Source organism: Pinus tabuliformis, chromosome 9, assembly GCF_031772625.1.
Source record: "Pinus tabuliformis cultivar Carrire ecotype Pingquan chromosome 9, CPIR1, whole genome shotgun sequence".
NCBI lineage: Eukaryota > Viridiplantae > Streptophyta > Pinopsida > Pinales > Pinaceae > Pinus > Pinus tabuliformis.
Window position 1 is genome coordinate 9,365,173 of NC_142307.1, and position 25,278 is coordinate 9,390,450.

The 25,278-nt window shown below is 38.7% G+C and overlaps 1 protein-coding gene across 2 annotated transcripts; it reads right to left on the reverse strand.

The window, feature by feature from the left end:
• Positions 1–15,678: 15,678 nt before the first annotated feature.
• LOC149146858 (CBL-interacting serine/threonine-protein kinase 26-like) lies at positions 15,679–19,636 on the reverse strand. Of its 2 annotated transcripts, XM_089437921.1 has the most exons (14): positions 19,213–19,635; positions 18,991–19,053; positions 18,821–18,892; positions 18,616–18,723; positions 18,431–18,511; positions 18,294–18,347; positions 17,980–18,105; positions 17,804–17,893; positions 17,455–17,574; positions 16,702–16,803; positions 16,457–16,573; positions 16,117–16,182; positions 15,932–16,006; positions 15,679–15,806 (listed from the first exon to the last, which is right to left on the reverse strand). In XM_089437921.1, exons 1-14 carry the CDS (start codon positions 19,372–19,374, stop codon positions 15,723–15,725), a joined length of 1,320 nt encoding a protein of 439 aa, XP_089294047.1. In that variant the 5' UTR covers positions 19,375–19,635; the 3' UTR covers positions 15,679–15,722. The 2 variants fall into 2 exon arrangements, with proteins under 2 accessions (XP_089294047.1, XP_089294048.1); XM_089437922.1 differs by lacking the exon at positions 17,804–17,893 and having other exon boundaries at positions 19,213–19,636.
• Between the last annotated feature and the right edge of the window lie 5,642 nt (positions 19,637–25,278).

Here is a 25,278-nt window from a genome sequence, read left to right on the forward strand (position 1 = left end):
AAGTATATACAAATATCTTATCAAAAGGAAGAAGTTGTCCTATATTAATAAGATACAAGAGCATCTTCTTCGGCATTCTAAAGCTGCACCCAGAAAGTTTTGGCAGAATGTGCTTATTCATAAAACAAAGATAATCATTCAATCCCCTTAGAGAATTAGGACATCTATCTTAAGACGTTGTATGACTCACTAGACATCATGGGCATCACCTTAAACACTCCTATAAAATAGGATATCTTTTCTTTACTGAGATGTGGAGCTTGTGATTATGAAGATTGCTAATGGGAAAGCTAAAGATATTGAAGGATATCAAACTAAAATATTGAAAATGGGAAGGTATATCCCAATCCCTCATATCCACAAGCTTCTTAATTTGGCAATAAATTATGGCTTCCCTAAGCTTTGGATGCGAAGCCTTATTGTGCCTATCTTTAAAAGTGGGGACAAAAATGTTCCCTCTAACTACATGACCATTATGATTAGCCACATTTTAGCCCAACTATATGGGCTCATTTTAGAAAATAATATTAGTTGCTACCCTAAAAGTCATGGTAAAAGAGCTAAAAGGCAAGCTAGTTTTAGGAATCATCACTCGATTATCGAACATATTATCACTTTTATGATCATTGTCGACGAGTGTTGCAATAGTAAAAATTACCTCTTCTATTGTTTTGTTGATGTTAGAAAATATTTCGACATTGTCCCTCGAGATAAGATATGGAACAGACTTGAAGAGATAATGGTTCCTCTTGAGTTGAGGATTGGTGTGATTCGTCTCTTGGTTGGGACTAGATCTACATCTTCCACATCAAGATAGATTTATTTTTTTTTCATTTGCATCTGAGAGTAGATTTGCATTTAGATTTAACTATTTCATTTTAGAAGTCCTCTTATATAGGGTCAAACTTCAATGTGGCTTGGTTGAGCCCTCAATTCAACTTAAGGATCAATTTCTTGCAAGCATGTAGTAAGGAGGTAGATTCAATATCTCTCTTCTGGGTTGGTGAGTATTAGAATATCAGAGGTCATCACACAGAGAGAGGCAGTAACTGGACACAATAGAACTAGTCCAAGCCATCATTTAAATGAATAAGAGTATGATTTTGGACTCTAACTAGATGGCCTTCCCAAATGTTGATGAGGTCAGTTTTGGCCATAAAAAAAAGGAAAATAATTTCTTCCCTGCAAGGCCATATAAGATTTGATCAATGAAAGGAAGAGGGAAAAAATCCTTCTTTGTAGCCTTATTGAGTTCCCTATAATCAACATAAATCCTCCACTTTCCATTTTTCTTGGGGACTATAACAAGAGGGGACACCCACTCACTATATTGTCAGGTTAGGAGATAACTCCACATTGCAATTTATGCTTTTGTATTAATATTTCTCATGGATATATACATGGAGGGAGAGCCTCTTGGCCTTCAGCTCTGAGTGTCTCTTCATATTCCTAATCCATTTCTTTTCTATTTACATTGTTTACGTAAATTTCCTAATCCCAAAGATTGCGTGTCAACATCCCCCCCTTAATATGAAGGGACGTTGGTGAGTACAAGCATCATTATGAATCTTTTGAAATTTTCTCTTCCAAGCACTTTGGTGAAGATGTTTGCAATTTGCTCATTTTTGGCAATGGCGTAGATGGATTATCTTGGCCTCAACATGATGTCGAATCAAATGGTATTTTGTATTGATGTGTTTTGTTCGATCATAGAACTTTGAGTTCTTGGCCAACTATATTTCAGAAGTGTTTTCAATCATGAGTGGAGTTGAATGCACTTGTTTTACCTACAAATCTTTCATAATTTTCCTGAGGCAAACAATTTTCTTTTTTTCTTCAGCTGCTGTGACATATTTTTCCTCAGTTGTGGAATATGTTGGAATTGATTTTTTGTGTGAGATCTAGGAGACAACTCCTAATCCAAGACTCATAACATAGCCTGAAGTAGATACCCCATACATACATTAGAGCACTAGAGCAGACCTCTTTAGACATACATAGATGGGGCTTGTAGCGTCAGTAGTTTACCTTTGCACCTTAGAGAGGGAGGGGCAGAGCCACCTCAACATATTTTATGTGTTGACCAGGCTGATGAGATGAGGCATCATGAGTGACACAGGGTGCAACATTCACAGGATGTAGGGCTTGTCCTATGTATGGGAGTTCGTACTTTCAATCCCTCTCTTGGGGTTGGATGGCGAGAGATTCTGAGTTGGCTCCTGGTGGAGTGGGCTATGGAGATGGTAGTGGACCGGCATGAAGCTCCGTAGGAGCTTTCAGGCATTAGGGATAATGTAAACCCATACTAGAATTTGGATCCAGGTGGGACTACCTATCATTCCCTAGATATGTTCGTTGACCATGATCGTGGTGTAGTTTGCCTTGCAGTTGAGCACAAACATTTGCTAGGGTAGTCTCAGTTAGCACCAGTGGCCAGCTAGTTTATGGAAAAACTCCCTAGGTCATTTTGGTATGATGGTTGTGCATGGGACCACAGGATGTCCAAAATAATTTGGCATGAGTTTTTTGGAGGAGGTGGCATTGGCAAGTCACTGGATAGTGCCTTGTATGGAGTTGGGTGTTCTTCACATTGGTGTGGGGAACAAAGGACATGGGGGGGTAGAGCAGTGGTGGAATCACTACTGGTACCTAAGGAGATTCACTTCTTGGGTCCCTCAAGGAGGATTTGGAGGGAAGATCCTCTCATCGAAAAGCATGGTGATGTGAGAGTGGAGGTGATGATATAAGTCGGGTGCGGGCCAATGCATATGGACACAGCTTTAGGCCATCATATCCAGGGATGGGTAGGAGCATCTAGGGTGGAGTAGTGGTCTGTGGATAGGCATGGAGATGTATGGGGGGTGTGCCGTAGTATGTTGGACTGCATTGTGGAGTGGGAATACCTCAGATTGCATTGAGTACATGCAGGGAGTGACAGGCCCAATGACACAAGTGGGACACAGGATGGTACAAGATGGTATAGTTGTAGTTGGGAGTACCCAATGGTGTATTGGGACAAGTTGCAGCATATAATGGCATGTCGAGGAGTGCTATGATACTGGGGGGTATGCAGTGGCAGATGATGTGGTGCAACGGGTGCTTGGAGCGTTGCCTCTCAAGAGACTTATGAACAGGGACACTACCTGTACCATTGGATGCAACCCACCTAGGATCGATGAGGACATTTTTGAGCATCTAGGGATACCATGTTTAGTGGAGATAGGGCTTCAAGGGGGTTATCAGAAGATCTGAGATAGAGAGGGGGTTGTCCATAGGATTACTCTTAAGCATTCCGGTGGACTCATGATCATACCCATCCTCCTTTGGTGTTGTTTACAGTTGTAGAGTGTTTCTTTGTTTCCTCTTGACACTCTCCATTTAGGAAATGGGGCTTGGGAGGATCCTCCTAAGTAGTTGGATGAGACACCTCGTGTCATGAGTCGGGATTAGACTCTCCAGTTGAGGCACTTGGTAGGTGCACGAGTTGACGAATGCAGACTTTAGAATGGCATGGTTGATTGTCGAGGTAGCATATGTTCCACTCCTAGGCTCACACTTGGGAAGGTGACCAATAATGAGTTACATGGTGTTTTTTCAGCTCGACAGCTCGAGGCGTTAGGTGACCATGAGTTGAATAGGACAATAGTACTTGTTGGCAGGATGATGCCTAGGCTTCCTGCAGTACCTAGGCACATCATCAGGAGATGGGATAACAAATCTCATTGTGTGATTTGGGAGGCACAAGGAAGCTAGATATTCGCGGCACAAGTTCTTGATGCTCGGTGGCTACCTATTGGATACCTACATGAGGTAGAGACAGGGCACACATGGGTCCCAAAAAATAGAAGCATATCACAGTGGTAGGAACAGAGGAGTGGGGGTTATGGAACTATATTATGGTTATGGGATCCATGGATCCAATGGATTGGTGGGATACTCCACTCCTTAGTGAGCATGCTCGAGATGACAAGTAGATTGATTCTCAGGATTGGGGCTAGTCATGGAGTGATAGGTGTTAACACTATTGAGTCGCTTTGGTGAGATTGGACCAACCTCCATCATCGCATAGATTATGACCAAGAGTTATGGTAGAGGAGGTTCTGGTATGACATTGCTAGGAAGTCAATGATTACCAAAGTGTCACAATGTCAGCATGATAGGTTCCTTCTGCGACAAGTAGGGGATTCTAGCATAACACGGTTAAGCAGTTCAACTATCCGTAGAGGTGAGAAGGTTTCTACAGGGGAGGGTAATCTAGATCTTCCATTTGGTTTCCATCATTCATTAATGGCATGGGAGATTTCATCAGCATGGCAAGATGGCCAAAAAGAATATTGTAGGAGGATCTCATACATGAGAGGCTTCATTCGCATGGGGATTGAGTTATATCTTCAGGTGCCCACAATCAAAGTGCATGGGGTGGACTATTTGGTAGGGCAACTTCATGAGGATTTGGATGGAGTTTCACATCATGAGGATGCTCTACATTTTGGCTACAGAAAGAGGGGTTATAACACCCCTATCTAGAAGGATAGTGAGTGGAGAAAGAGGTGTTTCACGTTGATCAAGTTGGCTTGGGATCCTGGTATCGAGGGACTCCTTCACTATAGGATAGTAAAACGATCAAGGACAATCCAATGGCACATTTGGAACCTTAGTGAAGTTTGCAGTGATAGTGGGTGTCCAAAGTTAAAGAGGGCATTTGCTCAGGCGCTGCTTGACAACAAGCAATTTTTGGCGTATTGGAGGAGCTTTCTAGAAGAGGATGCTACTTGGGAAGGCGAGCACATACTTGAGCATATAGCACTGAAGTTTCTTGGGGACAAGAAATGTTTGGAAGGGGAGGACTGTCATTTACATTCCTAAATCATTTTGGAGCAAGATTATTTTTTGTATTATGGGGACAATTTTGGAGCTAGTGGAACCCATTCAATTTTATTAGGAGATTAGATTTAGGAAAATTTATTTGTGTTGTAGTTAATTTACCCACTCCCTAGTTCGCTTTGCACGAAGGTGGTTAAGTGAGGGCCCCCGATGGAGGAAAAATTGGAGGGAAAGGTGCTCCACGAAATCTATATAAGGAAGGAAGCTCTCCTCGTCTCATTCATTCATCGTTTTTGGTAATATTGGTTTTTCTTTAGTCGCTCCAGCTGCTTTGCCGAGTCACTTTTTGTTCAGCACAAGTTCTTCAAGCGAAGAGCTCACCCTTTCTTCGGGAGACTTCGAGTGCCACCCTAGCAAGGTTTTCTTTCATTTCTTCAAGGGGAGGATCTTAGTGTGATTCCCAACGATTGCATCTATCTCCAGGTGATGCGTATTACTGGAGGAAACAACAAAGAGAAGGCCGAGTTTGCTTGTGGCTTCTTGCATAGGAGTTTGGGTGAAGGATGTTTTGGAGAGGAAGCATAGGAGGATTGTTGGCATTTGTGAGAAGTTGTGGAGCTGGAGGAGTGTGCTATTTTGCAGGGTGATTTTCGCACCTCTAGGGCCAACATAGAGGTAACACTGGGTGCTCACATGGAGGGTAGAGTTTTAGTCTTTGAGGCTGAAATTTACCATGGAGGTTAACAAAAATATTTGGAGAATTGATTGTTGAATTTTCATGAGATTGGAGGAGTATTTAGTTGGGGTTTATTGTAGACCATTTTCTAGAGCACCTTGGAGGGCATGGGGCATATTGGAGGTTGATTTTGAAAGTTCAAAATACAACCAAACTATTTTTTAATTTTTCTGGGTTTTCGACAAGGATCTCAGATATAATGTTTCATAATTTTATGAGCACTGGAGGTGGGGTTTTTAGCTGTATATTTGCAGAAAATAATGTAGAATTGTTAGGGATTGCGTGAGGCATATTGGAGGCTGAATTTGGGAGGTTGGATTCAGCCCAAACCCTTTCTCGGTTTTTAACAAGGATCCCAGATATAATTTTTAGCATTTTCAGAGCACCAGAGACAGGGTTTCTTGCAATTCCTTTCCAATGAGAACTCTAGTTTCTAGGGACAACGCAAAGCATTAGAGGAATAGTCATTTCCAACTTCCGGATTATTGTTTTATCACCTGGGTCCTATCAAGCTTTCCCTTGAGGAAAGCCCAAGTGCATTTCTCCATATTATTGTACTTGCTTCATTTCATTAATAAAATGGCTCAGCTGGTTCTCACTTCTAGAATTTTAATAAGCATTTGCTGATTGTTTTTATTTCTAGTGTCACAAATCGATTTTATTTTGCATATTAATGCTCATTTAATTTTGGAACATTACACGAGAGAATCAAGATCTAGGCCAAGGTAGCCCAGATCTGCCCAAGGGAAATGAAAATGAGAAGGAATGAATGAGTGTGCAATGATGTTGTAGATATGAGTGAATAGACATGCATGCAATCCAAGAAAGTGCAAAAAACAATTAAATGGAAAAGCAACGAATCTCATGAAGAGAGTCACTGCAACGATGACTGTTAATGCAAAAATAGGGTCATGCATGCAACATTAAGGAAATGCAATTGAAAACTTGAAACAACACTTCTACAAGTTAAAATACATTGAAACATGAGTGGTTGTTCAATAAAACAAGGAAAACAATAATCACGCAAGCCAAGAAATCAAAAGCGACAGGAAAAGCAACAAAAGACATGAAAAGCAAAACTTACCTGGAAAAGATGTGTCGATTGTGTCGAAGGTTCCTAGATGCCTCAGAATGCTAAAGCTTCAAGATCGAATGCGAAGAATGAGCTCTCTGGCGTCCATTAAATAGATTTGCTAGATTTAGGGTTTATGATGCGCATGCCACAAATCTAGGAAAAAGAAACACTTGGTGGGAAGTTTTTAAAAACAACTTTGCATGTAACTCATAGTTCTAAAAATAGATTCCTAAAATCTAGGGATGCTTTTTCATTTTTTTTTATTTTTGATTTTTCGGGAAAACCTACCATGCATGCAAGGAAGAATTGTGTTGTTCTGGAGGGAACCGAGAAACCTACCGACACATGCAACAAACAACAACTGAGGGATGTTTTTGTGTTGTTTCTAGGTTGAGTGGCCTTGGCTGTCTCACAAGTTCTGCGCAATTTTCCAGAGCAAGGATGGTTGGCTTGCTCTGCGCAATTTTCTAGAGCAAGGTTCGCTGCTTGCTCTGTGCAATTTCTGAGTGCAGGGCAGTTTTTGGGCTACTCTGCGCAATTCCTCAGTGTAAGGCAGCTACCCTCTAAGATTGCATAGTTTTCTCAAACAACACAAAGACCGGATGTGAACCAAGTGTCGAGTCAGCTTGTGGTTAGTCGACAGAATGAGTAAGTGAGCACAAGTTGTTAAGTGAAAGATAAAATCAAAAGAAACACAAGTACTTGAGCAGTACAAGATGGCTACTAAGATTTTGTGGAGGGAGGCTCCAAAACAAGACGAAGGAAAAATTTTGGAGGGTGTTTGTAGTCGCTACAACAATGCCCTAACATGAATTAATCAAGGATATTATAGTTATTGTAGTTCACCTTTAATTAAATATTTTTTATATTTATTTACTACAATGGTGAGATATTTTCTCAATTCGTTGTCTTATATTGTCTCTAAAGAGACAAAAGTGATATTGTATTGTATTTAAACATAATTATTTTTTTGTCTCTAGAGAGACAATAGCTAGAATTAAAGGCACATTAACTCTATAAAGACAATGTATTTAATACCAACTGTTATTTTTAGAGAGACAAAAATGAAATTGACTCATAAGAGACAATAATGCTTGTGTTATATATTGTCATTATAGAGACAATTTTTTAAGACAATAATGTGAGACACTCGCTTAAAGACAATACACAAGTTTCTTTTTTGTCTCAAGTTAAGACAATTTATCCAAAATTGTCTCAAATCTTGTCTTAAAACCCCCCTCTATGTTGCAATGTAAACATATAAACCATATGAAAGGCATCCCTCTAAGTAGAAATAAATTATACAAGTAAACTAAGCTGTCAATTAATCGTTGGGTGTGCATAAAACTAATATAAACTAATTATTAATTAGGAATAATATTTTCAAACTAACATCTCAGGAGGAGGCATAGAAATGGAATCTCAACCAAATTTTGAATTTAGAAGTAAAGAAGGGGAGGTTAAAGACATGATTTGACATTTGGATAGTTAACTCAAGTAAAAGAGAATAATAAACATGGAAATGTAAAAAATGAAAGGGGATGAAAGCACAACTAAGAGAAACTTAAGGAAACTTGTCATGTGTGAGGAAAAGTGATATTTTAAAATAAAATAATAAAATGAAATTCATGAGCACATGGATAAAAAATTGACATATGGATAGGTGAATGTAAGGATTTTCAAATTTAAGAAATTGTTAAATTTGTATGGAAAGAAAAGACTTATCAACAATGAAAACTCCTATAATAGGACTAAACTAAGAAAAAAACATCTTATGCACCCTAAAGTTGGAAATGTTTCCTAATCTAGAAAATTCTACTGAGTGACTAGCTAAGCGTTATTAAATGTTTGATGAATAGAGACTGCACGAGTGGAAACCTCTTGAGTTTGATGAGGCTTTTCTCCACTCTTCTAGTGTCATTCATTTCATCTATAGATCCATTATAGGAGGGAAAGGTGGTTTCATTTGCAAGGTGGTTCACCAGTGATTTGGTGATAATCACGAGGAAAACTATGCAAGAGATGAGGAAGTATTTCATCAAATAATTATTATAATCCTTCAAGAAATTTTGAGGTGAACGATAATGATAAATTGGTTGTAATTCAATTTTTGCTAAAAAAAATTACTCTCTATCATTCCTAATAATTCACTCTTCTAGGAGACAACATAGTTTCCAAATGTCTCTCCTCTTCTTATGCTCATTAGTGCAAAACATGGTTCCCAAATTCATCCTAATCATGGGTATTGATATGGAATTTTGGTAGTTCAATTTGAGTGTCTAAATTTATGCGGTTATATATACCACGGGAAGGATCCTCTTGCTTAGGCCAGCAACCCAAATGAAAACTTTGTAGGCCTTAAATAAGCTTATTGACATGGTTGTGTTCACCATCTTGGCCATTAATGACCTAGTATAAGATAAAATGTGAACAGAATTGAAAAGAAAGAGATGTAGCTCTCAGGTGTGGCCTGCACCTGGAGACTACACTCACCAAAACAGAGAGATCACTCTCGTACACTCTATTATTCATCAACTACATCATTAAATACAATACTAGGAATTAGGAAGTTGCACCCAAACCCCTAAACTTTAGGAACTAATCCTAAACTAGGAAGAACGTTACAACAATGTAACCATTTTCTCCATTAATACAAAATGATATTAATTATTTTTAACTCCCCCCCTTAATGGAGAAAGGGTTCTCCTGGACTCCTAGCATCTTTCTAAACAATTCAAATTTCACTCGTGCAAGAGGCTTTGTGAAAATATCAGCCACATTGTCACAAGTTTTACAATGTTCAACAACAATTTCTTTTGACTGTATTTTCTCTCTAACAAAATGAAACTGAGTGTCTATATGTTAGGTGTTTTTGTGAAACACTGGATTGTATGCTAATTTAATGGTGCTCTAGTTGTCGCTTTTGATGGAAGTGGGATTATTCTGTTCTTTTCCTGCATCTTTGAGAAGCCTTCTCAACCAGATCGTTTCACACGTTGCTGCACACAATGCTTGATACTCAGCTTCACATGAAGACAAGGCTACAGTACTCTGCTTCTTGCTGCTCCAAGCTATGACCCCAGAACCTATGTTAAATGCATAACCTGTGATGGACCTCCGATCATCCAGGTTACCTGGCCAGTCTGAGTCTGAAAAACCTGCTACAGTAACATCAGATACATCAGTGTATAGAATACCATAATTAACAGTACCACAAAGATACCTCAACACGCTCTTTGCTGCTACCCAGTGACTTTCAAGCGGTTTCGACATGAATTGGCTCAACACACTAACAGAGTATGCCAAGTCAAGTCTGGTTGTTGTAAGATATATCAAGCTGCCAACCAACTGTCTATACATTTTGGCATCAACCTCCTTAGTGCCATCATCACTGCTCAATTTCAGATTCTGCTACAAAGGTGTCGCTGCTGATCTACACTAATCCATACCAAACTTTTCCAACAAATTTTTGGCATACTTCCCTTGGGTAAGAAAAGTTTGCCCAGTATCTCTGCATACTTCTAATCCCAGACAATAGTGAAGGCTTCCAAGATCTTTCATCTCAAAAACTTGTGCCATAAGCCTTTTGATTCCTCTGATTAAATCATCTACATTTCCTGTTATAATCATGTCATCCACATACAAAGAAATCAAAATAATCTGCCCTTGATTATTGTACTTGGTATACAAATTTGGGTCATTTAAACTTCTATGGAAACCATGCTCTACAAAGAAAGAATCAACCTTTTCGTACCAAGACCTAGGTGCTTACTTTAAACCATATAAAGCCTTTTTCAATCTGCAAACAAGATGTTCCTGCCCCTGCTTTACAAATCCTTCTGGTTGTACTAAGTAAATTTCCTCTTTTAAATCACCATTTAAAAATGCAGATTTAACATCAAGCTGGTGTAATTCCCAATTACATTTAGTAGCTAAAGCAATAAGCATTCTGATTGTATTTAACTTTTCCACAGGTGCAAAAGTATCATCAAAATCTATACCTTCCTGCTGTGAATATCCTTTTGCAACCAACCTAGCTTTTAACTTATCTATACTTCCGTCTGCATTCATTTTTTGTTTAAACAACCATTTACATCCTATGGGTGTTTTATTCTTAGGCAGCTCAACTAAATCCCAAGTATCATTTCTAAAAATTGATTCCATCTCTTTATTCATTGCAGCTCTCCATTTCTTAAATTGACTAGCTTCTTTGTAATTAGAGGGTTCTACAATGTTCAAAACCTTTGACATCAAAGCATAGTTTCTCAATTTTAATGGTAATTGAGTCTTCCTACCTGACCTCCTTGGTAGGGGACTTACCTCAAATTTGTTTTCTTCTGCTATAACTGGGCTTGCATTATCACCTTCTTGTTGTTCTTCTTTTTGCTCTTCTTTTTGCTCCTACTCTCTTTCATCCTCGCCGCTTTCCTCCAACAACAATGGAATGTTCCAATCATCACCAACGTCATCTTTCCCTTCCTGTACCTGTTCATGAAACACTACATCCCTGCTTGCAAATGTCTTACGAGACTCAGGATTGAATAATTTATATGCTTTAAATTCTGTGCCATAACCAACAAAGATGCATTTAACTGCTTTAGGGTCTAATTTCTTCCTATCAGCTTTGGGTATATGGGCAAATGCTTTTGACCCAAATACTCTTAGATGGTTTACTGCTGGTTTAAATCCATATAGAGCTTCAAAAGGGGTTTTGAAGCCAAGATACCTGGTAGGACTTCTGTTCTTCAAATATACATCAGTGTTGATAGCCTCTGCCCAAAAACTATTAGACAGACCCTTACCTTGTAGCATACTCCTTGCGCACTCCACCAAGGTTCTGTTTTTACGCTCTGCAACTCCATTCTGTTGTGATGTGTGTGGCACTGTATACTGCTGAACAATCCCTTGAGATTTGCAGAATTTCATGAATTCCTTTAGCTTGTATTCTCCCCCTTGATCAGATCGGAGAATTTTTATACTCTTACCAAACTATTTTTCCACCAAGGTTTTAAATTCTATAAAGCACTGGAAAGTCTGACTTTTCTTGTTCAAATAATAAACCCATGAATATCTAGTGCAGTCATTAGTAAATAACAAAAAATAGTATGCTCCTCCTAGCGACCTTGTCTGCATAGGTCCACATACATCAGTGTGCACTAGTTCTAAAATGTATGTTTCCTTCCTCCTATCATGCACAGGAAACTGTTCTCTATGTATTTTTCCTAAGGCACAACCATCACAGTTTAACTGAATATTATGAAAGATAGGGAGTCCCTCGACCATACCTTTCTTCTGCAATAACATGAGGTCCTGCAAATTCAAATGACCGAACCTCTGATGCCAGAGTTGTTCGGCTGTCGATCCTCCTGCAACCATGGCTTGCTTTGGTATACTTTTTGCATCCAGTCTGTATAGGCTTCCAACTCGCATGCCTGTTGCAACTATTTCATTCCTGCAATCCTTTATCACACAATGAGCCTTGAAGAACTCAACTTGCATATCTTGATCAGCCATCATGGATACAGATATCAGATTTTTCTTAATTCCAGGTACATATAAAACATTTGTAAGGTGACTAATTTTTCCATCTGGTAACTTAACTGAAATCACCCCATGACCTTTAATCTCGTATCCACTATCATCTCCTAGATATATTTTTGATCCATTTATACTTTCTTCAAGACTATCAAAAAATTCCTTTTTACCTGTCATGTGAGAGGATGCTCCGGAATCGACATACCAAATGTCATCTTCATTAGATGCTAAAAGGGCACAGTCAACTGTGAACAGTCGAAATTCATGACTGAAGTCTTCTTCTTCAACAAAGTATCCTCTGTGCTTTGCATTTGCCTGCCTCCTTTTTGCATCATCAGCCTGTTTCTTATAACATTCACTCTGTATGTGACCCTTCTTTCCACAATAATAACATTTCTTTTCAGAATGATTTGCAAGCATACCTTTATGAGAATGCAGATTCTTATGTGATGTTCCTCTTTTCTGCTTTGATTGCTGCTGTGACTGCTTTCCTTTGGATGATCGTCATTTCGCCATCAGCGCAAGATCATCACTCTGGGGGTTCAAGTTCTGCCGCCACTCCTCCTCTTGCTGCAAGATCCCAGTGAGATCATCAAATGTGGGCGCTTTCTCCCTTGCCGACACTCCAATGATGAACGTTTGAAAATCATCACGCATCCCGTTCATTGTGATTGCAACAAGATCTTCATCAGACATCGCCACTCCGATGGCCCCCAATCCGTCTTTCACATCTTTAATTCGCGCAACAAATGCAGTAGCAGTCTCCCTTTCGTCCATCCTCATTGAAAATAGCTTGCTTTTAAGTGCCAAGACTCGGCTTGTATTCTGGGTCTCATACAGACTTTTGATTTTCGTGCAGATGTCCGCGAAAGTTTTACAGTCTCTGATGTGCGCAATAACATTGTCCTTCACATACATCTTCAACAAGACTTTGGCCTTGTTCTCTCGTTTTTCCCAATCTTGCTCCTGTGGCCCTTCGTTCGGCTTCTGCTCATCGCCTGTAACTATGGACCAAGCATTCGCACCCTCGAGCAAGGTTTGGATCTTAAACTTCCAATTTGTGAAGTTAGATCCATTGAGTTTACCAGACTCGTTAAGGTAAGATTCCATCGTATTACTCATTCTGAATCTACCCAACAACAAAAAAAAACAATACCTGTCAGATCGATCTGTCACCTCTGCCACCGATCTACAGTGTCTGGCAATCCCGCTCCAACGAGAAAATTCGGCGTTTCCAATACAGCCGAAGAATTGATCTGATCAAAATTGATCCGATCTGCCTCTCCCGGATAGATCTGCAACTTCGCTGATCTGCACCCCTTGCAAACCGCCAAACGAAGTTGAGGCTTCCCGCAGATCCCCTTGAAGGAAGATTGGCGCGTCCTCAATCAGCGTTTTCCCGAGCGAAAAATCCCCTTTGTGTTGGCGCTTTCCCGAGCGAAAAATCCGCGCCAATTAAAAATCGGTTAGAGTATTTTTGCTGGCGCGATTAATCCGTAAAATTCCGCGCCAATTGGATGTTCTGGCGCTCTGGCGCGATTAATCCCAAAAAATCCGCGCTAATTCCCCTCCTGGCGCTTCTGTCAGCGCAAAAAACGTGCCAATATCCTTTCTTCTCAAGAAAAAAAATATCTGAGTCCAAGCCAGGTGTTCTGCAGTCCACCTGCTCAATTGAGCACAGAGCTCTTGTGTACACGCGGCCACAAAGGCACTTCAAGCCACACAGGCAATTCTACCACACAAGCAAGCTAGCTACAAAGGCACTTCAGCCACAAGGTGACAAAAGATCAAGCTCACCCAATCTGAGCTCTGATACCAAGATAAAATGTGAACAAAATTGAAAAGAAAGAGATGTAGCTCTCAGGTGTGGCCTGCACCTGGAGACTACACTCACCAAAACAGAGAGATCACTCTCGTACACTCTATTATTCATCAATGAAAGATTACATCATTAAATACAATACTAGGAATTAGGAAGTTGCACCCAAACCTCTAAACTTTAGGAACTAATCCTAAACTAGGGAGAACGTTACAACAATGTAACCATTTTCTCCATTAATACAAAATAATATTAATTATTTTTAACTATATAGGAAGAGAGGGATAAAGAGTCATGGACAAATTGTCACATTGCACAAAAAATTGATGAACTTCACCATGCTCAAATGGATGGTTTTTGGTTGTTGAAAATCTTTTGTCACAATCATAAAAAATAGGATTAAGAAATAATAGTGACTAATAAATCTATGGAAATTAGAATTTTAAAGGTATTAATGAGGGAATAGCAAATAAGGTGTAAGTGAAATCTCATGTGATGTGACATGGTTAATGTAATGTGACTTTGTGATTTAATCATTAAAAGATAAAAATGATTATAAAATAAAATTATAGAGATACTTACTGAATCCATGTTGTCATTATGACATGATATTATATTAATTATTATGAATAAACTATATAAACAAATTTGTTCTTGGTTGAAATTTTTCTAACTTAAAATTCCCCTTCCTCTCAAATTCCAACTAGATCTTGATCTTAAGTAACCATGGGTTCACATCCATACGTTGTGATTGATTAATAAACCATGTGTTTCATCTCAAATTCCAATTAGATCTTAATCTTACTTAACCATGGATTGACATCCATACATTGTAATTCATTAAGAAACCATGTGTTTCTTTTAGTTCAGCCTCATACCTTATAAAAATTAATCCATACATTGAGATTCACCACTTTTATCTTATTATGTGAGAAAATGCTCAAACATGTGTTCCTTTTACTTCACCCTAATACATTATGAAGATTAATCCATATATTAAGATTCATTGCTTTCCTCTTATTATGCGGAGGAAATGCTCAACCGTGTCTTCTTTTTGCTTCACCCTCTTAAATTATGAAGATTACGATGGTGCATTTATTGTGATAACATGTTACATGACTGTACAAATGTTACAAATTGGACGATAAAGTCCATAAGGCTCATCATTGTAAACCAAAAATCCCACCTCAATTACTTGAACGAGGATAATACAAGGATTTATCAGCAATGTTGGGTTCTTGCAGCTCGTTTTGCACTCCTATCGATGATATGGAAGAGCAATGTGCACTTCACCACGTACCACACCACCATAATAATTTTTTACTCCCAAAATAGATGCTCTAATGCTAAGTAAGTGGTTGCTTCCACAAAACAATAATAAATTTTCACTCCCAGGATAGATGCTCTAATGCTAAGTAAGTAGTTGCTTCCTCTTTGTGGAAGATCATAGGTCGTTTCATACGCCATCTCAGATGTATAAAAGTAAGAATATTAAAAACTAATTCCTGCAAACAGAGAGAGAAAAATATTAGAGTATGTTTACGATATCACACATATCATTTTATAAATTATGTTTATATAGGAAAAGTAATTTATTCAAATCAAAGTAAGCATGATAATTGTGATAAAAAAGAAATTGTATCCAAACAACATATTACCAGTGTTTCACCATGAAAACCTCACTCGGAATCGAGTTCGAACACCACTTTTTTATCTTCATGACACCTTAATTCTTACACAACTTTACAACCAGGAATGCCACTCTCCCTCCACACTTCAGGCTGGAAGCCAAGATCACTTGATAACTTTCTGCACAACTGTACATAACCAAAATATATATATATATATATATATATATATATATATATAAATCCGTGAGCATCAATCCATATTGCTTGCTTTTAACTCAATATAACACATTAATGCTAGATATATTCAATACCTCTCTGTACTGTGTTATGTTTCCGGAGTATTTTCTGATCTCTACCATGTGCAAACAGGCTGTGACCTTGAACACCTAAAGCCAACAACATCAACAATGCATCATAATCATGCATTTTCCTGGTTATTTATTTAATCAATCATCTCCCCAACGACCTTGGGTTCAATCAACCAAAACTCACTCACCTCCGTTGTCACACAAAGATGTCCATTTCTCCCTTTCGATTTAGGATCCGCATGTACTAATTTTAGCTGTAACAGCAGCCACATTTTTTTAATCTCAATTTTAAATTTAGAAATATTTTACAATTTGATTAACATAAAAGATAAAAACAAAAATGTGCATTTCTCATTTTCGATTTAAGATTCACATTTAGGATTCAGATGTACTAATTTTCGCTGTAACAACAGCCACACCTTTTTAATATCAATCTTAATTTCTTAGGTATGATATCAAAATATTTTCAAAATCTACCATCCATTAAATTTAGCTGAAAAACTATTATATAGATGTTTAGTTGTAAACCTTGCTATTCTTGCTCTTGACCTGAAACCCCATGGTTTCGACCGTTTCTTGGATTTTGTGTATAATCTCCTGGGCCGGGAACATGGATGTGAATCTCGTCTTCCTTTCGGTGGCATCCTGTGTCATCCATTCACATTCACATTCACCTTTCTATCAACTAACATTCCACTATAAAGTTTAAATGACAAGCAAGTTCAGTTGCAGCCTTTTTGGTGAATGAAAAGTAGACACAGAAAAAAGGATACCTCTTCTTCAAATAAACCGGAGAGGTCCAGGCTCCGTGACATTGCTATTAACTGAAAAGCGTTCATGAGAACCGGCCCCGTTTCCTCCCTCACCATGTGTTCCTGTCCATTATTCATGAATATTACATGTTCAGCACTCAAATTCATTGTAAGGAAGACCCCAGAAACATTGAGACGAGACAAGCCAATTGTTGAACTAAAAGATAAATACCCAACAAAGATTTAGACAGGCAATGGTTTAAAAGAAAAGACCCCACATAGAATAAGACAGCCCATTGCTCAAGGAATAGGAGAGGCCACCAACCCTCACGGGGAAGACGAAATTATAGTTTTGCTATTTTCCATCAGATCTGATCTAATGAGAAAGATCAGATATGGTCTCTTGAAAATTATTGTTGATTTCCATAATGAAGTTAACGCGGGATCTGTCACATTCTACCTCTCAAAAATTCTGATCAACATGTTGAGATGTGACAAGGTGGAAGCCAGTGACAAGTTGAATAATTTACATGCTTACGACTATCCACCCAATTTTCCATGGTCAAAATCAATGTTCCATTTGTATACAATAATCTACGTGGAAAATGAACAAATCAAGGTTCTGGAAAACCACGTGTTTCGACTAGAATCTGATCTGCCAGTATTTTATGGCATGCCAGCGTGTAAATATTTCACATGAAAGGTGTGTGAGCGTGATCACATAACAAACTTTATTGAAAAAGTTGCTCCCCTACAAAATAAAAACCATAATACCTGCGACTTTGTAAATGCAACAGCCACATCATCGAAGCAAGTGTCCTCCTCCACAACTTTCGCTGGGGAATAGCCTTGCTTAAACCACTCATCTTTCATTATTTCACCTATAGTTATGCGCTGTATATCAATCAGCACAGCACAAATATTAACCATAATGAGCGTTTGAGTAGTATTTTAAAAATAACATTGGCTGGTAGATTTTCAAAGTATTTTACCAGATCAAAGTCAACTATTAATTTAGTTTTTATACTTCACTTTTATCTATCAAATTTCAAAATATTTCTGAAATTTATAATCAAATTAATTTCAATTAAATCAGAACTCCAGCTAATGATTTTTCACTTACTGTCTTCGGATTGGAATCAAGTATTCGTTTGAGCAATTTGCGAGCGCCTGCAGATAGCCATTTTGGACACTGGAAATCGCTTTTGCAGATCTAGTGTACACAATGAAAGGAATTTTTCATAATCTAATAAAATACTCTAAACTAATTGTGATTTTGTATTTCGTTTAATTAATTACCTTCTGATACATGACAACAAGATTTTCCTCTTCAAAGGGCAGGCAGCCAGTCAAGAGAAGAAATAGAATGACCCCACAAGACCAAACATCAGCAGTAGCACCATCGTATCCTTTGTTAGCAATCACCTGCACAAACTCAACCCAAATCCTTGAATCAAATTCACCATACAAGATAATTTTTCCATTGAATCAAATCAACGAAAACTTGTACTGATTTTCATCCATTGCAACTCTGAGTAACTCCATATTAGTATTGTTTTTTTTCCATGGACGAACTCCATATTAGTACTACAAACACGGGGATAAGTTGTTACCTCGGGTGCCACGTAACTGGGGCTCCCACAAGTGGTATGCAACAACCCGTCTGCCTGAAAGGACATTATCACAAACGATATAAGCAAATACCCTGTTATTGCATCAAAATCACTGTCAAACATAATTGGAGACATACCCTAAATTGCTCTGGAAGCGCGCTGAGGCCGAAGTCAGATATCTTCACATTTCCTTTTGCATCCAGCAGAAGGTTCTGCGGCTGATCATTTAATTTCAACAATTAATGTTTATTTCAAAAAGAACGGGTAGTACTAAGAATCTTTGGACTTCAATTATATCGTAGCTTTCAGTGCAAATATATACCTTCAAATCTCTGTGATAAACACCCCTGCTGTGACAATATCCTACGGCATCAATAAGCTGCTGAAAATACTTTCTCACTTCGCTTTCGTCCAGCTTGTCATTATACAACTGCATTATAGGAAAAAGATTGTTGTGAACCATATTACAGCAAAAATTGCAAACAATTACAGTAAGGCAGTTACACACCATTGAAGATCATACTTACAATTTTGTCCATCAATTCACCTCCCTTGACAAATTCAAGAACAATATATATTTTCTTCTTACTCGCCAAAACCTGTCCCAGAGCCAAACCAGTAGTATTTATATAAACAGACCTGCTTCCAAAATATGCCTCTGTCAATAAAAGTTTTGCAATCCGAAACAGCGACGTACCTCGTATAATCTCACAACATTCGGATGCTTGATGAGCTTCATACTGCATATTTCACGCTTGATCTGCAAAAGTGAAAATGGCCGCCAAATCAGTGGCCAAATTGGCAAGAAATAGTAGGCCGGAGCTAACTGTAGTATTTGATGGAAGAATTCTAATCCACTCACAATGAGATGCTTATTACAAAGATGGTGCGAGACTGAGTGGAAAATCATAATTATTACCTGGTCGGCGATGTTGTAGTGGAAAACTGTGTCCTTGTCCAAAATTTTGACGGCATAGCTTTTCCTTGTTTCCACATCAATGGCGTACTTAACTTTGGCGAAATTCCCCTCTCCGAGAATCCGTCCTAACTCATACTTTCCGATCCGGTTATGAAGCTTCATTCTCACAATTCTGCCTTTCAAGCTAAATCCCCTGAGTCGCCGATCGCTTGTAAAGCTGAAGGGTGAATTCCCGCTGGTTAATAATCTATATTCTGCACGAATTGTCAGTCTGGGCAGAGTTGGGAAATTCCAGATCAGAAAACCCAATCTCAGTTGGGAAATTCCAGATCAGAAAACCCAATCTCAGTGCCGCTCGAGTTGAATTTGCGTTTATAAGCAGAAGGAGCAACCCGAATTTCAGAGGCTTCAACTTGTAACCTGTGTTAGGCTTTATATACATCACTGAATAGGCGTAATATCTTGATAAATTAAAAATAAGGGCAAATCCCAAGGGATATTGGCCACGAACTAAAAGTCCTTGGTGATAGGTAAAGCCTAACAGCCAAAAGAGTTGTGAAGGTGTGGTACCCATGTGTTTATTTTTATTATTGTGGACAGTTGGATTTGAACTTTTGCCTTCTCAATACTTTGAGATATTTTATTTTATATTGTTTCGAGGTAAGACCTGTTTGGAGTCTTATCTTTGTCTTTTTATAACGTGGCAACGTTACACAATTGCGAATATAGGTGGAAAAGGAATCAGTCAGCACATGTTGAGTTATTAATTAGAAATAAAAAATTAACACGGAATCATGTGATTTATTCTCTCTTGAACAAGAAATGGACTTGAACTTTTAGCGTGTCAAATTAATTGCGGCACATGTCTTCAATACACGACGTACGTTTGTTTAATTAGAGCATGTTTATCATATGTTTTAAATATTTTTATATTTCGTTTTTTTGCATTATTTTACGAGGTGCAAACATTGAACATTCTCACAGCGTGGCGGACAAGGCACACTCTATTTCATTCATACGGCAGCCTTACAACATGAAGCAGATTCCACATGAAATCGGCTTGAGGATTGCAATATATATTATAGTGTTTTTTTTTTTCAATCAGTTTACTCCTATTATTTATACAAAAAAGTTACAGCAAGGCCACAATCTTGAAAAGTCTTGCCATGAAGTTGGCATTTTACAAAAATGATCATGATCTTAGTACACAGTAGATCTCAGTATTTTGACTTCACATAAAACTCGAAACAACGCTAAACATAAACTAAAACGAAACATTCACAGCTAGACAACACTAGACATAAACGAAACATTGACTGACAGAGACCTGAAACATGCATTAACATCGAGATTCAAAAAGGAGTCGAGCTCCTACTTCAGAAACTGCAAAGAGCGGAAACCCGGGCGGGATTAGTCGTCCTCAGAGGTGTATGGCTCCTCAACGACCCTGCACCCGAATTGAAGTGAGTCCTCAGAGTCAGAATGATGAACCGCCAAGCCTGTTGGTTCTCCTCGATCTAGCGCACTTGGACCTGCAGGGGCAGCGGAATTCACCATAGAGGGACCTCCCATGACCTGGCGCTGATTGTCAATCGGATTCGTCGTCCTCTGAGATAAAATGTGAACAGAATTGAAAAGAAAGGGATGTAGCTCTCAGGTGTGGCCTGCACCTGGGGACTACACTCACAAAACTTGAGAGATCACTCTCGTCCACTCTATTCATCAATCAATCAAAGATTACATCATTAAATACAATACTAGGAAATAGGAAGTTGCACCTAAATCCCATAACTATAGGAACTAATCCTAAACTAGGGAGAAAGTTACAACAATGTAACTATTTTCTCCATTAATATCAAAATAATATTAATTATTCTCAACTCCCCCCCTTAATGGAGAAAGGGTTCTCCTGGACTCCTAGCATCTTTCTAAACAATTCAAATTTCACTCGTGCAAGAGGCTTTGTAAAAATATCAGCCACATTGTCACAAGTTTTACAATATTCAACAGCAATTTCTTTTGACTGTATTTTCTCTCTAACAAAATGGAACTGAGTGTCTATATGTTTGGTGTTTTTGTGAAACACTGGATTGTATGCTAATTTGATGGTGCTCTAGTTGTCGCTTTTGATAGAAGTGGTGCTTCTGTTCTTTTCCCGCATCGTTGAGAAGTCTCCTCAACCAGATCGCTTCACATGTTGCTGCACACAATGCTTGATAATCAGCTTCACATGACGACAAAGCTACAGTACTCTGTTTCTTGCTGCTCCATGCTATGACCCCGGAACCTATGTTGAATGCATAACCTGTGATGGACCTCCGATCATCTAGGTTACCTGCCCAGTCTGAGTCTGAAAAACCTGCTAGAGTAACATCAAATACATCAGTGTATAAAATACCAAAATGAACAGTACCACAAAGATACCTCAACACGCTTTTTGCTGCTGTCCAGTGACTTTCACGCGGTTTCGACATGAATTGGCTCAACACACTAACTGAGTATGCCAAGTCAGGTCTGGTTGTTGTAAGATATATCAGGCTGCCAACCAGCTGTCTGTACATTGTGGCATCTACCTCCTTAGTGCCATCGTCACTGCTCAATTTCAGATTTTGCTGCAAAGGTGTCGCTGTTGATCTACACCGATCCATCCCAAACTTTTCCAACAGATTTTTAGCATACTTCCCTTGGGTAAGAAAAGTTTTCCCAGTATCTCTGAATACTTCTAATCCCAGACAATAGTTAAGGCTTCCGAGATTTTTCATCTCAAAGACTTGTGCCATGAGCCTTTTGATTCCTCTGATTAAGTTATCTGCATTTCCTGTTAGAATCATATCATCCACATATAGAGAAATCAAAATAATCTGCCCCTGATCATTGTACTTGGTATACAAATTTGGGTCATTTAAGCTTCTATGGAAACCATGTTCTATAAAGAAAGAATCAACCTTTTCATACCAAGACCTGGGAGCTTGCTTTAAACCATATAAAGCCTTTTTCAACCTACAAACAAGTTGTTCTTGCCCTTGCTTTACAAATCCTTCTGGCTGTACTAAGTAAATTTCTTCTTTTAAATCACCATTTAAAAATGCAGATTTAACATCTAGTTGGTGTAATTCCCAATTACATTTAGTAGCTAAAGCAATAAGTAATCTGATTGTATTTAGCTTTGCTACAGGTGCAAAAGTATCATCAAAATCAATACCTTCCTGCTGTGAGTATCCTTTTGCAACCAACCTAGCTTTTAACTTATCTATACTTCCATCTTCATTAATTTTGGTTTTAAACAGCCATTTACTTCCTATAGGTGTTTTGTTTTTAGGCAGCTCTACTAATTCCCAAGTATTATTTCTAAGAATTGATTCCATCTCCTCATTCATTGCAGCTCTCCATTCCTCAAATTGACTAGCTTCTTTATAATTAGAGGGCTCTATTATGTTCAAAAAGTTTGACATCAACGCATAGTTTCTCAACTTCAATGGTAATTGAGTCTTCCTACCTGACCTCCTTGGTAGGGGACTTACCTCAAATTTGTTTTCCTCTGCCATAACTGGGCCTGCTTTTTCACCTTCTTGCTGTTCTTCTTCATTCTCTTCTTTCTGCTCCTTTTCCTGCTCCCTTTCATCCTCGCCGCTTTCCTCCAACAGTAATGGAATGTGCCAATCATCTCCAACATCAGCTTTCCTTTCTTGTACCTGTTCATGAAAGACTACATCTCTACTTGCAAATGTCTTACGAGACTCAAGATTGAACAGTTTATATGCTTTAAACTCTGTACCATAACCAACAAGGATACATTTTATTGCCTTAGGGTCTAGTTTCTTTCTATCAGCTTTGGGTACATGTGCAAATGCCTTTGACCCAAAGACTCTTAGATGGTTTACTGCTGGTTTAAATCCATATAAGGCTTCAAAAGGGGTTTTGAAGCCAAGAAACCTAGTAGGACTTCTATTTTTCAAATATACAGCAGTGTTTATCACTTCTGCCCAAAAAATATTAGATAGACCTTTAACTTGCAGCATGCTCCTTGCGCATTCCACCAAGGTTCTTTTTTTACGCTCTGCAACTCCGTTTTGCTGTGGTGTGTGTGGTACTATATACTGCTGAACAATCCCATGAGATTTGCAGTATTTCATGAATTCCTTTAATTTATATTCTCCTCCTTGATCAGATCAGAGAATTTTAATACTTTTTCCAAACTGTTTTTCCACCAGGGTTTTGAAATCTATAAAACATTGGAAAGTCTGACTTTTCTTGTTTAAAAAATAAACCCATGAATACCTAGTGCAGTCATCAGTAAACAACAAAAAATAGTATGCTCCCCCTAGCGACCTTGTCTGCATGGGACCACATACATCAGTGTGCACTAGCTCTAAGATTTCTGTTTGCTTCCTCCTATCATGCACAGGGAACTGTTCTATGTGCATCTTTCCTAAGGCACAACCATCATAGTTTAACTGAATGTTACAAAAGATGGGGAGACCTTCGACCATACCTTTATTTTGTAACAACATGAGATCATGCAGATTCAGATGACCAAACCTCTGATGCCAGAGTTGTTCAGCTGTCGACTCTCCTGCAACCATGGCTTGCTTTGATATACTTTTTGCATCCAGTCTGTATAGGCTTCCAACTCGCATTCCTGTTGCAACAATTTCATTCCTGCAATCCTTTATCACACAATGAGTCTTGAAGAATTCGACATGCATATCTTGATCAACCATCATGGATACAGATATCAGGTTTTTCTTTATTCCAAGTACATATAAAACATTTGAAAGGTGACTAATCTTTCCATTTGGTAACTTAACTGAAATCACCCCATGACCTTTAATCTGATATCCATTATCATCCCCTAGATATATTTTTGATCCATTTATAATTTCTTCAAGACTATCAAAAAATTCCTTATTACCTGTCATGTGAGAGGATGCTCCGGAATCGACATACCAGATGTCATCTTCATTCGATGCTGAAAGGGCACAGTCGACTGTGAACAGTCGAAATTCATGACTAAAGTCTTCTTCTTCAACAAAATATCCTCTGTGTTTTGGATTTACCTGTCTCCTCCTTGCCTCATCAGCCTACTTCGTATAATAACAATCTCTCTGTATATGACCCTTCTTTCCACAATAAAAGCATTTCTTTTCAGAATTATTTGCAAGCATACCTTTATGACAGTGATGTTTATGTATTGTTCCTCCTTTCTGGACTGATTGTTGCTGTGACTGCTTCCCTTTAGATAGTCGTCGTTTTGCCATCAGCGCAAGATCGTCACTTTGGGGGTTCATATTCAGGTTCTGCCATCGCTCTTCCTCTTGCTGCAAGATCGCAGTGAGATCATCAAACGTGGGTGTTTTCTCCCTTGCCGAGACTCCAGTGATGAAGGTTTGGAAATCATCACGCATCCCATTCATTGTAATTGCAACAAGATCTTCATCAGCCACTGCCACTCCAATGGCCCCCAATCCGTCTTTAACATCCTTAATTCGCGTGACAAATGCAGTAGCAGACTCCCTTTCGTCCATCCTCATTGAAAATAGCTTGCTTTTCAGAGCCAAAACTCTGTTTGCATTCTAGGTCTCATACAAACTTTTGATTTTCGTCCAAATCTCTGCGGACGTTTTACAGTCTCTGATGTGTGCAATGACATTGTCTTTCACAGACATCTTCAACAGGACTTTGGCCTTATTTTCTCGTTTTTCCCAGTCTTCCTTCTGTGTGGTTGCAGTCGGCCTCTGCTCATCGCCTGTCACTATAGTCCAAGCATTCGCACCTTCGAGCAGGGTCTGGATCTTAAACTTCCAATTTGTGAAGTTAGACCCGTTGAGTTTACCAGATTCGTTAAGGTAAGATTCCATCGTATTACTCATTGTAAATCTAATTAACAACAACAAAAACAATACCTGTCAGATGGATCTGTCACCTCTGCCACCGATCTACAGTGTCTGGCACTCCCGCTCCAATGAGCAAATTCGGCGTTTTCAACACAGCCGAAACAATGATCTGATCACAATTGATCTGATCCACCTCTCCCGGATTGATCTGCCACTTCGCCGATCCTGCTCT

What these genes read in the sequence shown, in the direction of transcription:
- LOC149146858 (XM_089437921.1), bottom strand. Translation starts at nt 19,374, where the DNA reads ATGAAGCTTCATAACCGGATCGGAAAGTATGAGTTAGGACGGATTCTC. An exon ending in CGCTTCCAGAGCAATTTAGG is followed by an intron (nt 18,348 to 18,430) that starts GTATGTCTCCAA and finishes ATGTCCTTTCAG; the next exon opens with GCAGACGGGTTGTTGCATAC. An exon ending in TTGCATTTACAAAGTCGCAG is followed by an intron (nt 16,804 to 17,454) that starts GTATTATGGTTT and finishes AATAATGGACAG; the next exon opens with GAACACATGGTGAGGGAGGA.